This window comes from Gopherus flavomarginatus, chromosome 1, assembly GCF_025201925.1.
Source record: "Gopherus flavomarginatus isolate rGopFla2 chromosome 1, rGopFla2.mat.asm, whole genome shotgun sequence".
Lineage (NCBI taxonomy): Eukaryota > Metazoa > Chordata > Testudines > Testudinidae > Gopherus > Gopherus flavomarginatus.
The window spans coordinates 252,188,348-252,205,256 of NC_066617.1; the positions used below are offsets into that span (position 1 = coordinate 252,188,348).

Here is a 16,909-nt window from a genome sequence, read left to right on the forward strand (position 1 = left end):
TCAAGTGATACATGTTGAAGCAGTTTTGGTTTGTGGGCAAGATTGCATGGATATTGTTTATCATTCACTACATAGACCAGGTACTGCCATAACATGCAAAAATATTTTTGTTTTTTCCCTATCTTAGGAGTATAGAATCAAAACATAGGACAGCTCAATGGGTGTTTTTTGAGACAACTGTAACTGCTGTGCAGCTCCGCCTTCTAGGTCAGCTGCACAATGCTGGGCCTTAGCAAGATGTGCAGGAAGTCACATACTGTAATAAATGTTTTTGGAAGACAGTGTCCACTAAATGCTTATTGCACCTGGTGGTTTCTTCGCTAATATATATATATAAAAAAGTTAAGCAGAAATTCTGGTATTAATTCTAAAAATACCTCTAGAAAAAATCTTTGAACCTGCAGAGTTTAGCTGTCCAGTGTAGTATAGTAGTTCTTCATGTTGACCTGTTCTAGCTACTTGCATTTGGTGGGTTTTATTTTAGTCACATTGTTTCAGATATGCCATCCCTTAAAAATAGTTAATTTAAATAATTACATTTGCTAATTATCACATTGCTCTGTGTCTAGTGAGAAGTACTGTTACATATCTATTGGATGTGTAAATAATGCATTTAACACACAGAGTATCTGTTGGGAAGGGAACAAAACCTTTTGTAATTTCCAAGTGCAAGGTATACGGTGGCCGCTAGATGGCACTATTACAGATAATAGTCTGAATTCTGTTTATTTGTGATGTATATGAGTTTAAAACTTGAGAAATGGTATTACTGTATTGTGTTGGATCTCAGCATAACTACTGTTGTAACCACTAGTCAATTTGCAGGCAAGGTCCTTTGTTAGAATGACTGTATTTAGAAATTCCTAGAGATACTAAATGGCCTTAAATATTAAAGTAATATCTGTAGTTAAATAATGAAAACTGGAGAGGAATCCACTTGATTTAATCATGCAGCTCTTACAAAAATATTGCTTACTGCAGAAATTACTAGTAATCAGACATTCTGTCACAAACAGCTGGTGAATGTATAAGTGAAAACACTTAGAGCAGTGGTATTGCAGGCAGAGACAAAGAATGTTTCTATGGGAGTTTGTATCACTGATAATGGCCTACAGTGGTAATTGGCGCCAGCTGCATAAAATCACTAAGTGGGGCTTACCAGCTGCCTCTGCCTTCCAAGGAATAGGATGTAGCCTTGTATTTCTTCCTGAGAGGGATACTTTCTCTCCGCAATCATTTTAAACTTACTCTTTGTCTTTGTGACCAGTGGTCTCTGGAAATTGACAGAATAGTAGGAACTGTGCTAGGAATATAGTGTAGGCTGGAGTGCCAGCTTTCAAAGTACCTTAATCCTAACATACAACAACCTTTCTGTTCCAGCCCCAGGTCTTTTCTGGGCAGATGTTGCCAGTCATGTTACAAAATATCCTTTCAGTGAAGCATGCATTAACAAGTAGTGCTGGGTGGGAAATAGTTTTCCTGTCCTGTGAGAGCTTTCGAGACTTCCAGGATTTTTCCCATTGAAGTAGTGACAAATAGTCAATCTCAAAACGTTTCACAAATTGATTGACCCAATCCAAAAATATTTTTTTGGTTTAATCAAAACATTTCATTTAGATTTTGGCATTTTCTTATTTTTAACCTTGTTTAATATAGATAAACTAAAATTTCAAAATGAAAAGTCACTCTGAACTGGAAAATGGAACTTTTCATTTCAAAAATGTCCAAGTGGAATGTTTTGACAGCCTCTAAACTTTTTTCCAAAAAGTTTTGTAATTGGGAGATTGGTCAAAAGTGATCCTTTCCCGTGGACAATTTCATTTGTGACAAATCAGGATTTTCTGATGAAAAATGTGGTCAGAAAATTAGCAACCAACTCTGCTAACGAGACCGCCACGTTTTCTTACTATTTGTATTGCCGTAGCGTCTAGAAATCTTAGTCACATTTTTCTTCTACGCATTGTTCAAACATATGCAGTCCCTGCCTTGTAGAGTTTACAGTCTAAGGCCCCAATCTAGCAAATGCTTGCGCATCATAACAGCTTGCAGTATTGGGTCTAAGTACGTGCTACAGTAAAACCTGCCAAGAGCAACCACTCATGGAAGTTAGCAAAAGTGGTCTCTTGCAAGAGGTGGTCTCTCTTCAAAGGTTTGTGCACCAGAGAGCGGAGGTGTTCCATGGCCTTTGCAAGTAGGTGCGGTGACAGTGGTCTCTCTTTACGGGTGATCTCTAAGGTCATGTTTTACTGTACTTGCAGCCAAAGAATGATTTAAAACTAAAGGCTGACACATTAATCCTTGGGTTAAAAAAAATTGTAATGCTCAGAATTAAGATTCAAATGAGCAAATATAGTTAAATGGTTATGTATTTTTTGCCTTAAACGGTACTTGATTGTTTTTAATGATATTCTACTCCTGATGGCATTCTGTGCCAGAAAATTATAAAATTGCACACAATGTTGTAAAATTCTGCAAATTTTATTGTCCAATAAATGTGGAGGCTCCAGCATGGCAGTGAGGAGCACAGGCCACTGGCTGCACAGAGATGGGAGATCACCCTGCAGGCCCCTCCCCCAGTCCAGGACATGGACTCAGTGGTGAGACTGCACCCAACTCTGAGACAGCGCATAGACTGGGCCTGCAGCAGAAACACCCCCAGGGCCCTGCCCCTCTGTGCCAGGTGCACCAACTGTGAGCAGGCAGGTTCAAGAAGGCAGGATCCAAGTTTGGAGGGGATCCAGGTGTGGGTTGAGAGGGTTCTGTGTGGGGCAGTCTGGGTATGGGCGGCTCAGTGGGGGAACCAAGTGCAGGGGGGATCTGGATGCACAGGGGCTTGTTAGGGGGTTCTTGATCCAACGGTAATGGGACTCTGCAGGGGGGGTCCAGGTGAAGATGGTTGGGGCTCAGCTGTGGGGAGGAGGTCTGGATGTGTGTAGGGGAATAGAGCTCAGCGGCGGGGCTGGGTGTGAAGGGCTTAGGAGGGGGTCCAGATGCTGGGGGAGTGAGGCTCAGTGGGGTGGGGATCCAGGTGGAGCTGATTGAGGTTTGGTGGGGTGGAGGTGTGAGTGGCTCCTCAGGGTGGTCTAGGTGCAAGGGGAGTGAGGTTCTGAGTGTAGGGGGTTGAGGATCGGTGGGAGAGTCTGGGTATGAGGGAGTCTGGATGCATGGGGATTAGGTGGATGGGGGAGCAGATCCCTGTACAGGGATCTGCTCCCCCTGCAGCTGGGAACAATGGGTACAGGAAGTGGGGTGTGTATGTGGGGGGGGGAGTTTGCAGAGCTTTCTGCAGCTGGGGAGAAATCAGAGGGTGGGTCTGACCCAGCCCCAGATGCTGTGAATAAGGGAAGAGGAAGTCCTGTCCTCCCGAGCCCAGCCAGGACTAGCAGCTGAGCCCGACACAGGGTAGGGAGCTGCGTCTTCCTCAGTCCTGCCTCCTGCCCCACAGTGATTTACCTCTCTGCTGGCTGCCCTGAGCACCCGAAACATACTGCTGTTGAGGGGCGCATGACATCTCTTGTGGTTTCCCCTTTCTTCTCTGTCAGAAAATCATTTTTCTGCAGGGAAGCAAAGAAATCTGTGGGAAACATAAATTCTGTACATGTGCAGTGGCACAGAATTTCCCCAGGAGTAATATTCCTCAATGTGATGCCCCATTTTAATTGCTTATACCTTTAGGCCGATGGAAGAAAATATAGGTTTGTTAGTAGGTAGAATTGGTCTGATTATTTCTGGACAGATTTTGGAAGACCTTTGTCATATTTTAAAAAAAAACCCTGTGATAGTGCTAGGCAAGTCAATATCTTTCAGACTTATGCTTGCTGAACTATTTTACCATAAATTAGTGACTCTGTACTTTTTGTTATCTTTCATTGTCATTGCTTCTTTTTTTTTCTGTGTGTGTAATTAGTTAATATAAATTAATATTAATATAATAGACAACGAATTATGAAATATAATGGAAGTTTAAGGTAACTTGGTTGTCAGCTTTGAAGACTGAGGTCACAAATTCCTAAATTGCTAGGTTGAACTGCCTATATAGTATATAGTGGTTAGGGGGACTTGTCTAAGTATAAAGAATCAGTTCCAACAGTGAACTCACCAAAAAAGAAATAATTTAATGGCGTACTAGGTTATTGATTTAAGTGGGGGAAAAAATTGAGTCCTCTTTGAAGATTTGGTGATGTTAAGAGCACCAGAGTCGTTCACCTCTGTAATCCAGAGTTCAAATTTGATGGAAACCATATAGTATGGTCTTTCTTTTGGGATGTGGACAAATTTCCCTCGGAAACTAGTCTAACAGTTTGTCATATTGCAATGTGTTTGGTGGTTATTATTAAGAAAGAGGCCCAGACGTGGAAAAGCAGGGCTGCTGCTGGTCAGGGACTGAGGTGCATTGACACAACCACATGGGAATGGGATAACTGACAGTGTCTTGCTATATTTAACCAGTTCTATCAGCCTTCCTTTGGCATTCTAAAATTCACTAGAATTATTCCTAAAAGCTACTAGATTGAACGGAAGCCCTGACCTGACCATATCAATCCTGTGGGTTCAATCCTGTTCCTGTTAAAGTCATTGTGAGCAGGACTGAGACCTGCACTACTTAGGAGTATTTTTAAATACTATTTTTGAGAAATGTATCCTTTGTAAGCAATGTCTTTTTGCCTAGGATCATAAATATGTGTGACCAGGCTTCAGCATGGCCTATCCATTATAGTTCAAGGTTTGTTGTGTTTTTGTGGATTCGACAGAAGAACTTTGATGCATCAGAAGTCACTCCAAATAGCAGATGAGTCCAGTTACTTCAAACATCCTGCCTCATAGTTAGAAATGATGAAATGATTGTTCTTTCTCAGGAACAATGTTTATAAAGGACTCTGATTCACCACATCATTTTAATATTTTATACAATGTTCTAAACATACCCAGCATTTACAAAACATCTTTTAAAAAGACAACTTAATAAAAAGATAAAAACAGGTTAATTGTAGTGCATTTGGGGCTCTCCCAGATTAATAATTAAAATAGACTAAGGAGGACAAAGTTTGTGTAAAGTAATTACTTTTTGTTTAGAACAGTGGGTGTTTCTTTTATGCTAAGAAAAAAGCTAAAGCAATGTGGTTAATATTTAGCCAGTGTTCTTTTACCTGACACCTGCACATGTTATAAATAGTATACTTTACTATTAGGCATTTTACAGATTGCAAAGAAATTTACTGTTTAGAATTTCCCCATATCAGTTGCTGATACTGTGGAAGAATCAACAGTTTTGATGGGCTGTTGATTAGCTCGTTGTCCGGTGGAACTGAGGCTACATGTGTCTTTTCCCCTGTATATTCCCCCCCCCCCCACTCCCTCCAATCTGGGCAGAAAATGGAGGGGGCAGTGGAGAGACTCTGCAGGCTGCACTTTAACTGTAAAAGAGCTGCATGTGGCTCGAGAGCTGCAGTTTGGCCACCCCGGTCTATTAAAGGGACTCCAGGGTTATTGTTGGTTAGGACAGGAGCATACCTGGTGTTTCTCCTCACTAGTAGGTTTTGAGCCCCTGTTTCTTCTTAACATTGCCTCCATAGACAGCCATACTGCCTCCAGCCATGTGTTTAGAGGTGAAAGTAAGCCGGTACGGTCCAGTACAGCATACCGGTAAGAGCTGGTACACAGCCAACCGTACCGGCTGGGCCGCTGATGATGGAGGCCAAAAGGGGCAGCTTCGCCTGGGCCTGGCAATTTAAAAGGGCCTAGGGCTCCTGGCAGCAGGTGGAGACACTGGCCTTTTAAATTGCCACCAGAGCCCTGGGGCTCCTGGCTGCCGCTACTGCTACCATGGGGCTCTGGCAGTGATTTAAAGGGCCCGGGGCTCCTGGGTGCTGCTACTGCACCAGCAGTCGGAGCCCCAGGTCCTTCAAATTGCCGCTGGAGCCCCATCCCCGCCCCTTCTGGTTCCCCCCACCACCCCGGGTCAGGACCTTGGCTGCCCTGCATACCGGTAAGTTACTTTCACCCCTGCATGTGTTCTGCTTCTCACCCCCAAAGCCATTCTACTCCTCCCTCATCATGCACCCTACCTGTACTTTAATCCCTTCCAGCCCCCAGGTTTTAGCTGCCTCTAAGACATTATGTGTAGAGCTGGATTACATTTGTGTGGCATTTTGCCTGGAAATGCATTTTTGGAGTTCCAAACTATTTGTAAATTTGGGTTGAATTTAGTTTGAATACGTTTTGTGCGAGAAAAACCTTGAAAACAAATATTGGAAATGTCAAAATGAGCCAGTTTGACACTTGGTTTCAAATCAGATTTTTTTTAAAAAGCCGCTTTGAAACAATATTCAAAATATTCATTCACCCAAACCAAATGTTTTCAGTGTTCTTGCTTTGCAAAAAATGAAAAACATTTAGTTTTGGTTTCAAACAAAACAAAAATTTTTTTTTTGGTTCAGCTACTGAATCAAAAAATCAATGATTTGCTGAGTGTACTGTTATCTGTTGCAGAAAACCTCTTATTCTGCTCAGTTTGAGTCTGGAGAAGACCAGATGCCTTTCTTCACCTTTGCAGGAATGCTTGACCAAGGGATTGAAACCCCTTCCTCTGTCTTTGTGTACAGTATCCTGTTTACATGCTGGATTCCCAGCCATGCTCTTCCTGATGCACTTGCTCTTCCTCTACGGCCATATGGAGCAGGAGCGAACTCTAATGAGCAGTGCAAATGACTCATTCACATAAGTGAGACAACTTCCTCAGTTCCCAAGTTGTCTTCCTGATGCAGACCCACTTTGTCTGCTGCTCTTTGCGAAAGATGGGCTCCCATCCAACCACTCCTGAAAGCACACTTCAGCTGTGAAAACCTGCTCAGTGGGATTTAACTATAACTGGTCAATTTTTTTTTTCAACTTTAAAAATGTTTCAAGAAGGGGAAAATCCCCTCCAACCCTCCCAATTCAGGATGTTTTTTTTTTATCCATTCTAGTTTTGAATTGCCTTCTGCGGGTCACATTGGAAGGCTTGTCAGCTATTTTTTTTTTAATTGTATGCTTATAATAACTTTGAAGAGAGGTACTGTCCTACTTACTATTACTTTTATTAAGTGAACCCTTCTGATCTTTCCAAAACACTGTTTCAAAACACTACTTATAGGAATCTTTCATGGAATATATCCCACTGTCAGTTATCCCATTCCCATGTGGTTGTGTCAATGCACCTCAGTGTATATCTTTTCAGTCATTTATTTCTTTTCAGCATTACTGAAGTTCTGGAGAATAAATGTTTGTTTCAGATAATTTTCCCTATAAGCACTGAAGTTCTGTGACATGAAGCCAGATTATGTTTACTGATCATGCTGCTGATATAAATGAAACTTTCCCTTCTATCTGTCCATGCATGTGAGAGAGGAGATAAATAATGTATTTGTCATATAAAATATGTGCTTTTTGTTTTGTTCCAAAGGATGAAGAAGAAGAAATCAAACTGGAGATAAATATGCTAAAGAAATATTCGCATCATAGAAACATTGCAACTTATTACGGTGCTTTCATTAAGAAAAGTCCCCCAGGACATGATGACCAATTGTGGGTAAGCTGATGTTTCCCCAGCATGCTTATAGGCTTTTCCCCTTTGGTTATAATTTGAGAACAACAGAAAGATCATATTGGAAAAACAACATTAATGAAATGTGGTGTTTTATGAAGGTTGTTTTATTATAAATCACCCAGGCTGATTGTGCAGCCTTAACAAGAAAATCAAGCTAAAATTTGCTATTAATGTTTAATTCGCTATGTAATGTTTAATTCACCACGAAAATCTTAGATGTCTGTACACAATGAGTATGCAGAATATACAGGAAGACCTGAAAGCATTAGAATGTAAGCTAAATTCTGACTTATTTGGTGTATCAGAGACTTAATGGAATAAGTGTCATGACTAGATAATTGGTGTAGAAGGATATGGCTTGTTCAGCAAGGACAGGCAGGATAAAAAGGGGAAGTGTTGCACTGAACATGAAGAATATATACGCTTGTGCTGAGGTCCAGAAGGAGATGAGAAGCAAACCAGTTGAAAGTATCTTGGTAAAGAGAAAGGGGTAAAAAATAAATAGAGGTGACGTCCTGGTAGGTGTCTCCTTAGACCACCAAATCAGGAAGGGGAGGTGAATGAGGCATTCTTAGAACAAACAACAGAAATATTTAAAACATAAGACTTGGTAGTTATGGGGACCTTAAACTATCCAGACAACTGTTGGAAAAGTAATATGGCAAAACACAAAATTTCCAGTAGGTTCTTGAAATGTATAGGAGACAACCTTTTGATTCAGAAAGGGGAGGAAATAACCAGGGGGACTGCCGTTTTTGACTCAATTCTGGTCAACAGGGAGGACCTGGTAATGAATATGAAGGTGGAAGGCAATTTGGGTCAAAGTGATTGTGGAGTAGTAGACTTCATTATTCTAAGGAAAGGAAGGACTGAGAGCAGGAGAATAAGGACAATGGACTTAGAATAGACTTCAGCAAACTCGCAGAACTGATAGGTAAAGATCCGTGGGAAGCAAATGGATAAAGAAGTTCAGGATAACTGCCAGTTTGTCAAGGAGACAATATTAAAGGCACAACTGCAAACTATCCAGTTGCAAAGGAAAAATGGGACGAATAGTAAGGCCAATATGGCTCCATCAGCAGATCTTTAATAACCTGAAAGTCAAAAAGGAATCCTATAAAAAAAAATGGAAACATGGACAAATTGCTAAGGAGTACAAAAGAATATAACTAGCATGTAGGGAGAAAATCAGAAGGGCTTGAAGATGAAGAAGAAAAATGAGTTACGCCTAGCAAGAGACCTAAAAGGTTCTTTAAATACATTAGGAACAAGAGAAAGATGAAGTGAAGTGTAGGTCCTGTAGCCTGATCAATTATTGCTAGTGTGCATTAATTAGGATTGTTAATTCTTTAGCACAGGTTCTTCCCTTTCAGGCGGCTACACAGAAGTTTGTTGTTCGTTCCTGGATTGATGTGACCAACAACACAGATGATAAATGTAAAAATAAGCTTTACTTAAAATCCAAATAAATCAGCTCATTGCTATAACCAAACAGCGTAACACATACAGAGAAATAGGTTTTAGGATTGATAGCAAACTCTCATATCCTTGAACATTATGTAAAACTAAGCTGGAAGAATTCAGTCAGTGGAGTATGTTAAAAGAAAGCAGGTCATGAACCAGTTGCTACTATTTCAGGAACCTGATGCACCCAAAATTTAGGGAACAAAGTCAGATGTTTTATACCCATCCTTTATGTGACCCTTCAGATGCATGCCCATATTTGACCCTTTCCTAGATCATCATAACCTTTATTTCTGCCCATTATTTATGTGGTATTCCAGATAACCATAATTATAATTCTGATCACTGACCTCAGCAAGTTGTGACAATCAGTTTCTTACTAAATCATATATATCAGGGCAATCTAGATGCCTAATTTCTATGTTACAAAATATTGCAAAAGCCCCCAACTGTCCTGCTATTTCAAGGTAACTTTGCAGGCATGCAGTGTACCTGATTTTCTGCTGTCAACTTGTTCGTATGCAAAATGAGAAGGCACAACTGAGGCCTACTTTGGATAACTAAAAATCAAATGTGTCACACTAGACCTTACACTGCATAAATGCCTAATATCCGTCATATTTGTGTTTTCTGATTTTCCCCAGCATGTTTCAAGTTATAGTAGCATTTCAAACCTATCAACACTATATCCCTGTACTGTTGTTACAAAGGCAGAACAGGGCATAGCAGAGGAGGAGATCATATCAAGAAGCCTGTTTTGCTTCAGTCCTCACTAAAAAGGTTAATGATGACTAGATATTCAACACAATATTAACAACAAGGGGGAAGGAACACAAGCTAAAAATAGGGAAATAACAGGTTAAACAATATTTAGATAAGTTAGATGTATTCAGGTCGGCAGGGCCTGATGAAATTTATCCAAGGATACTTTAGGAGTAGCTAAAGCAATCTCTGGATTGTTATCTTTGAGAATTCACGGAGGACCAGTGGGGTCTCAAACGAATGCTGAAGGGCAAACATAGTATCTGTCTTTAAAGAGAGGAACAAAGAGGACCCAGGGAATTATAGACGAGTCAGCCTAACTTTGATGCCTCAAAAGATACTGGAACAAATTATTAAATACTCAGTTAGTGAACATTTAAAGGATAATGGGGTTTTAGGGAATAGCCAGCATGGATCTGTCAAAAACAAGTCATGACAAACCACTTTAAATGGATTTTTTTGAGTGGGGAGGGGGATGCGGAGGAGCAGTGGCTGTGATATATATTGGTTTTTGTAAGGCTTTTCACACAGTCCTACATGATATTCTTATAAGCAAACTAGGGAAATGCTGTCTAGATCAGTGGTTCTCAAACTGTGGGTCGGGACCCCAAAGTGGGTTGCGACTGCATTTTAGCAGGGGTTGCCAGGGCTGGCTTAGACTTGCTGGGGCTCAGGGCTGAAGTCTGAGCCGTGCCACGTGGGGCCAAAGCTGAAACCTGACGGTTACAGGCTTGGGCTTCAGCTTTGAACCGTTCCCTGCCCAGGGCAATGGGGCTTGGGCTTTGCCACCAGCTCCCCTGCACAGGACAGTGACAGTCAGGTGGACTCAGGCTTCGGTCCCCCCTCCTGGAGTCGTGTAGTAATTTTTGTTGTCAGAAGGGGTTTGTGGGGCAATGAAGTTTGAGAATCCCTAGTGTAGATGAAATTAGTATAAGGTTGGTGCCCAACTGTTGGAAAGACCGTACTCAGAGTAGTTATCAATAAGGCTAAGATTTAGTCACGGATATTTTTAGTAGAAGTCATGGACAGGTCACAGGCAATAAACAAAAAATCACAGCCTCTGACCTGTCCATGACTTCTACTAAAAACACCCCTGACTAAATCTTAGCTGCCTCGGGGCCCCGCTGCTCTGGGGGTCCCTGCTGTTGAGGTGGTCCCCGGAGCCAGCCACCCCGGCCATTGCTCAGGCGGTTCCTTGGGGCCAGTTGCTGGGGTGGCCATGGGATCAGCCACACTGGCCACTGCTGCTGCTGAATGTCACAGAGGTCGCAGAAAGTCACAGAATCCGTGACTTCTGCAACCTCCGTGACAGGCTCGCAGCCTTAGTTATCAATGATTTTCTGTCAAACTGGGAGGGTGTATCTGATTGGGCCCACGGGTCAGTCCAGAGTCGGTACTAGTCAATGTTTTCATTAGTGACTTGGAAGATGGAGGGGAGAGCTTATAAAATTGCAGATGACACCAAGCTGGGAGGCTTTGCAGGCACTGTCGAGGACAGGATTAGAATTCAAAACAACTTTGACAAATTGGAGACTTGATCTGAAATTCAATAAAGACAAGTGCAAAGTACTTCACTTAGGAAGGAAAAATCAAATGCATAATTACAAAATGGAGAATAACTGGCTAGGTGATAGGACTGCTGAAAAGGGTATGGAGTTCATAGTGGATCACCAATTGAATATGAGTCAACAATATGAAGCAGTTGCAAAAAAGACTAAAATAATTTTGGGGGTGTTTTAATAGAAGTGTTGTATGTAGGGCATGGGAGGTAATTGTCCCACTCTGTTCATTGCTAGTAAGGCCTCAACTGTAGTAGTGTCCAATTCTCTGCACCACACTTTAGGAAAGATGTGGATAAATTGAAGAGAGTCCAGAGGAGAGCAACAAAAATGACCAGAAGTTTAGAAAACTTGATCTATGAGGAAAGGTTAAAAAAACTGGGCATGTTTAGCCTTGAGAAAAGAAAACTGAGTGAGGGACCTGATAACAGTCTTCAAATATATTATGGGCTGCTGAAAGAGGACTGTGATCCGTTGTTTTCCATGTGCTCTGAAGGTAGGACAAGAAGTAATGGGCTTAATCTGCAGCAAGGGAGATTTAGGTTAGGTGTTAGGGAAAAGTTCCTAAATATAAGGGTAGTTGAGGTCTGGAATAGGCTTCAAAGGGATGTTGTGGGATCCCCATCATTGGAGGTTTTTAAATGTGTGTCAGGGATGGTTTACCTCAGTGCAGGGGACTGGACTTGATGACTTCTAAAGGTCCTTTCAAGCCCTATTTCTGTGATAAGTAACTGTTTTCTTTCCCAGCTGGATAGTAACACATTTCCTGCTAATGAAGCAGAGATACTGAGCGGCAAGAGAATGTTGCCTTAAAAATAAACCAGCACTTATGATTTCTCTTTTCTTTAATGCTTATGGGATGTCCACAGCATCACCATCTGCATTATCAGCACTATCTACATTGCATTATTGTCCCCTTAACAGTAACATTTTCATTCTGTGCCCTGATAACTGACAAGTATTTAAAATACAGTTAACTATTGTACAGTATACAGTAAATTGAGCCTTGTAAGATACTTTTAATGTGTGTACAGTTATGTTTAGTTAAAGCATGTAGTGCCTAGAAATTAATCTAGCTTTCAGTAGTGCGAGAGATGTAAGACAGGCATGCACATGTTTTAGAATCAGCATACCCTAAATCTGTTGGTTTCTAAATCAAATATTGGAAATCTCTAAGTGTGCTATGAACAGAGGGAAGTTGGTTTTTAGTGCTTGGACAAGTAGAAAATATTTTAATGTTAAATGTTTTCATTTGAGTTTGCTTTGGGTAACAGTATCCAGCCCCTCAGGAAGCTGAGGCACAGATGTGCATGCGAAACCAATAGCTGTTCCTGAGCCTTGTAAATACATGGAAACTGCGGAGGGAGGGATGTGATGGTGTGATCAATTGAACTCTTTAGCACTAGGCTTGTTGAGCAATGCTGTTAATTGAGAAAATCCAGATGCTCAGCATCAAATTACAGTGAATAAATCAGCCATTGAAGATGAGCTAACTAATATGAGACATATTCCATATACAGTAGGCACTCGCTATAACACCCTTAGCAATAGTGAACCTTGGGCTATAGCAAACATGGTCCCTGGATTCCACCTCCAGCCCTGCCCACTGTGGTGGCAGTGCTGAGAGCTCCTCCTGCCTCAGGGCTGCGGGGGAAGGGCCTGACAGCTCCTCCAGCCCAGGGTTACGATGGGGTGTTGCAGTGCACTCCTCCCTGGGGCTGAAGGAGCTCTCTGTCCCCATCGCAGCCCCATGCTGCAGGAGCTGTTTCTCCTCCTTTCACTATAACCAATCCCTGGCTATACTGAAAAAATGACTTGGATCCCTGGGGGTTCCTTATAGCAAGGGGGTACTATATGTCGTAATAGAGACGTTTGGTTTGGATCCACTCTCCATGTGAAGACATTAAACGTTGTCTTTGTGTGACATGAGCATTGTACTGAACATCACAGCACCCATAGCCTGAGCTCTTTTGCTGCTGTACACAAGTGAGAGTTTTTTTGCTTAATACTGGCTTTGTCCTCATGTTTCTTTTGCAGCTTGTTATGGAATTTTGTGGTGCAGGCTCTATCACAGACCTTGTGAAGAACACAAAAGGGAACACTCTAAAAGAAGACTGGATAGCGTATATCTCCAGAGAGATTCTCAGGGTGAGGAGGATAGTCTATTGTGTCTGGAAAAAATACAATCCTATTTCTGTGCTAACACAGGTGCAGCCTAAGAATGATGTCTAGGTTGAGCTTCTACAAATAAAAGCCTCAAATCGCTGCTGTGTAGTATAATGGCAATCTTGCTGAAAAGTGGAGAACTGTGTCATGGGAAACCAGTTTAGAGTTTGAGAACCATTTTCCATATCGCTGTAGCCCACTGACTAATATAACACCTCAATGCCAACAATGACATAATAAAAAATGAGATTTAGGCTGACACTTTCAGAAGTGCTCAGTACTGGCGTTACCTCCGTTCCTCTTGAAGCCAGTGGGAGTTGAGAGAGGCCAATACTGCATGCCTTTGAAAATCCTATTGTTAATGTTTACACATGAATCCGTTCCGAAATCACATGTAAGGCAGAATGCAAACTGGTGTGTTCAGTTAGGCATCTCTATTACTGAAGTACATTACTAAGTAATTGTACTTTTTTGAAAGATAGCCGCCATCTACAGTAGCTTGAAAAATGAAGATTTTTGTTTCGTTACTTTTCAAGTCTAATTTCCAACTGGTACAAGTGAATACTGTCTCTTGATTTGGCATTTGATTGCTATGCTGAGTAAAACTGGTCCAGCTTTCTATAGTTAATTTAAAAAGCAAAAACCCTCCCAACCTTATTACCTGAGTACAGTATGTGAATAGAATTGCTCCAGTAATAATCCCTGTAGTTAAGGGAATTATGTTAAAGAAAAGCATAAGTGGTCCTTAGTAAATCAGTGCTTCTGGAATCCACGTTTGTCCATTGTGCATTTGTACACTGCTAGCAGAGTGATTTTTGGGGAAATGAGGGAGCAAAAGAAGAATCTTGGCTTCCTGGCCTAACTCTGAGCGATGGTGCAAAGTGCTGCTGTTGGGCATTTGAGCCCATTTTTTATTCTTGTTTACTAGCAAATAGGAATGTGGGTGACATGAATACCCAATGGCAGCTGTACTTTAGTCACATGGATAAGTGACTTCAGTATTGTAACATTTAGCTTGACCAATGTAAAAGTTACATTTGATCTGCAACGCGTATGAGATTGTATGTAAATTCTTTCTGAAGTGCAACATACAATATTATGCACATTCTCTGTCCCCATCAGGTAAAGATGTGAAGTCACACTCAGTGTATAATAAAGAGAATGAAAGTTAGATGGGCTAGTGGGCTTAAGATTTGTGCAAGTGAAAACCTAGGGGAACATATGCCAAGTGGTGGTAGGGCAACTGTTCAAAATTTGAATTGAAAGAAGTAACTAGTCTTTGACCTTTCTGTGTCCTCTGATTCCATCCCAAACACTCATGGACTTTTTCATATGATTAGATGTAAAGAGGTGAGAACACATGACTATCTCCCTGGCTTGTGCAGTGTGGCATGAGGCTTTGCAAATTGTTGTGCCAAGCCAGGGCAACCAGAAGCCTTAATTTCCACAGGAAATAAATTTAACCTTAGTGTTAATGCCCAGCAGATGATGTCAAGGACATTAAACGTTCATAGTATTAGCTCGTAACCTCTGCAAGGAGGAGTTCCAAACTGTATTGTTTGTCATACTTACTAACGGTTTAAAAAAAGACGAGCCAAACTGGTCAATGAGTGTTTAATGAAGAACATGTGTTAGAAAAGACTGTTTTACAGCAATTTACTGCTCTTTTAACCTTCTGTAACTGTAAAGTTAAAAAAAAAAATTAAAAATATGTGAGGGGAGCATGAGCAAGCAAGATGATGCCACTAGAGAGTATAATTTTCCGAACTGATTGCTGGAGAGAAACCAAAATCAAGTCAGTTGCTGAGACGTTTGTTCTTTGCTCCACAAATTGCAGTAAACAGTAAAATACCACATACGTAGTCCTCCTCCTCCTCCTCCCCTCCACAAGACTTGTGCAGTGTGATGCTTTGGGGAATGCATCCAGGTGCTGTAGCCACAAAAAGCACCATCTGCCAATAGGTTTTGTTTCATTTGGACAGTATAATGCTCTTTTTTTTAATGTGGTGTGTTTTGAAGGAGAATGATCAGAGATCAGATTTATGGAGGCTAAACAACAGAACTGTAACTTTGCAAGTGTGCTGTTGTCTGTTGCCAGTATCCTTTTATCACCAAACATAAATTGTGTACCCCCTTTTCTTTTTGTGAGATATCTCACATTAAAATATAGGTGGGTTGGGTTCATTTCCCACGCTACATTCTTGTTCTTCTAAGGGTGACTCTGTGTGTGACTGAACTCCAATTTCATTGCATTGGAACTTCATGTAATCCAAAATTCCCTAAAAGCTACAGCTAAAAAGCATTTGTTGGACTTTATTTGTGTACAGTATGTGCACAACCTGAGGCTTTCCTCCCTGCTAGCTTATGAAAACGTAGGCAGGTGACACGCTGCTGGAAGTCTACTGTGGATCATGTTTCATGCATTCAGGACAGGACCCCAAGAGCCACTGGAGAACGGTGTGAGCTCTTTTTAAAACAGCTCCCAGGGTAACTAATTAAGTATGTTGTCTGTGTCAACTCAGACTTTTTATGAAACTGTTGCTACAAAGCTAAGAGCCTAAACTTAGATGTTTTCCTTTTTTAAATGAAGGGATTGGCACATCTTCATGCCCACCATGTGATTCACCGGGACATCAAAGGGCAGAATGTATTGTTAACAGAAAATGCAGAGGTGAAGCTTGGTAAGTAGGCAAGCATGTTCACTTCCTGGTTCATGTATGTTTTTTGCATGTTCCCTAACTTTATTTGACCTCTTAGGAATGTGGCATGCTCTTTAGTACAGTAATATATCCTGTGTCATTGCTGCAGTCTGAGTCAGGGACACTGGCCTTATTCCCTCCCTGTCTGTTAAGGAATGCAGGGATTCTTGAGGTTGTTGCTGGAGATCGTTGGCTCTCATATCATATCAGTGGGTAGATCACTCCATGTCCTTTGCTTATTCTTTGTATGACTCTACAGGTCAGCTTAGAGCCAGAATTGGTTCTGCTTCCATTGAATTTGGGCTTAGAAGCCAATCGCACAAAATTAGGACGTGGTGGGTATCTTTTTGTATCTGCATTCAGTTCAAGAAGTGCTAGCTGCTCAGGCTCCAGACCCAAACATCTAAGTAATGTGTACAGCACTCACAACTGGTCTGAGGCAGAAAGTCTAAGTTGGTTCCAGCCCTGGAATGCCTGTTTGGAACATTTGAAGCTATTATCATTCCTGGCCACTTCTGTTCAAGACAGAGAAGTTCACATGACATCTGTTCTTTTATCCCTGTCCCGAACCACTTACAAATTAATTTCTCAACATGTACTGTGTAGTTAGTGGTTTATACATATTGAGGTTTAACTACATGTTTGTTTTGATACTCGTCCTCCAGGCTCCACAT

The 16,909-nt window shown here is 41.4% G+C and overlaps 1 protein-coding gene across 4 annotated transcripts in view; it reads left to right on the forward strand.

Annotated features, from left to right (window-relative positions):
• Positions 1–16,909, forward strand: part of MAP4K4 (mitogen-activated protein kinase kinase kinase kinase 4) — a 264,439-nt gene that overhangs the window by 156,213 nt on the left and 91,317 nt on the right. For all 4 annotated transcript variants that reach the window (XM_050923011.1, XM_050923020.1, XM_050923027.1 and 1 more), the window contains exons 4-6: positions 7,442–7,567; positions 13,408–13,518; positions 16,127–16,217. In XM_050923011.1, coding sequence (XP_050778968.1) covers positions 7,442–7,567; positions 13,408–13,518; positions 16,127–16,217 — 328 coding nt within the window. The remainder of the gene's footprint in view (positions 1–7,441; positions 7,568–13,407; positions 13,519–16,126; positions 16,218–16,909) is intronic.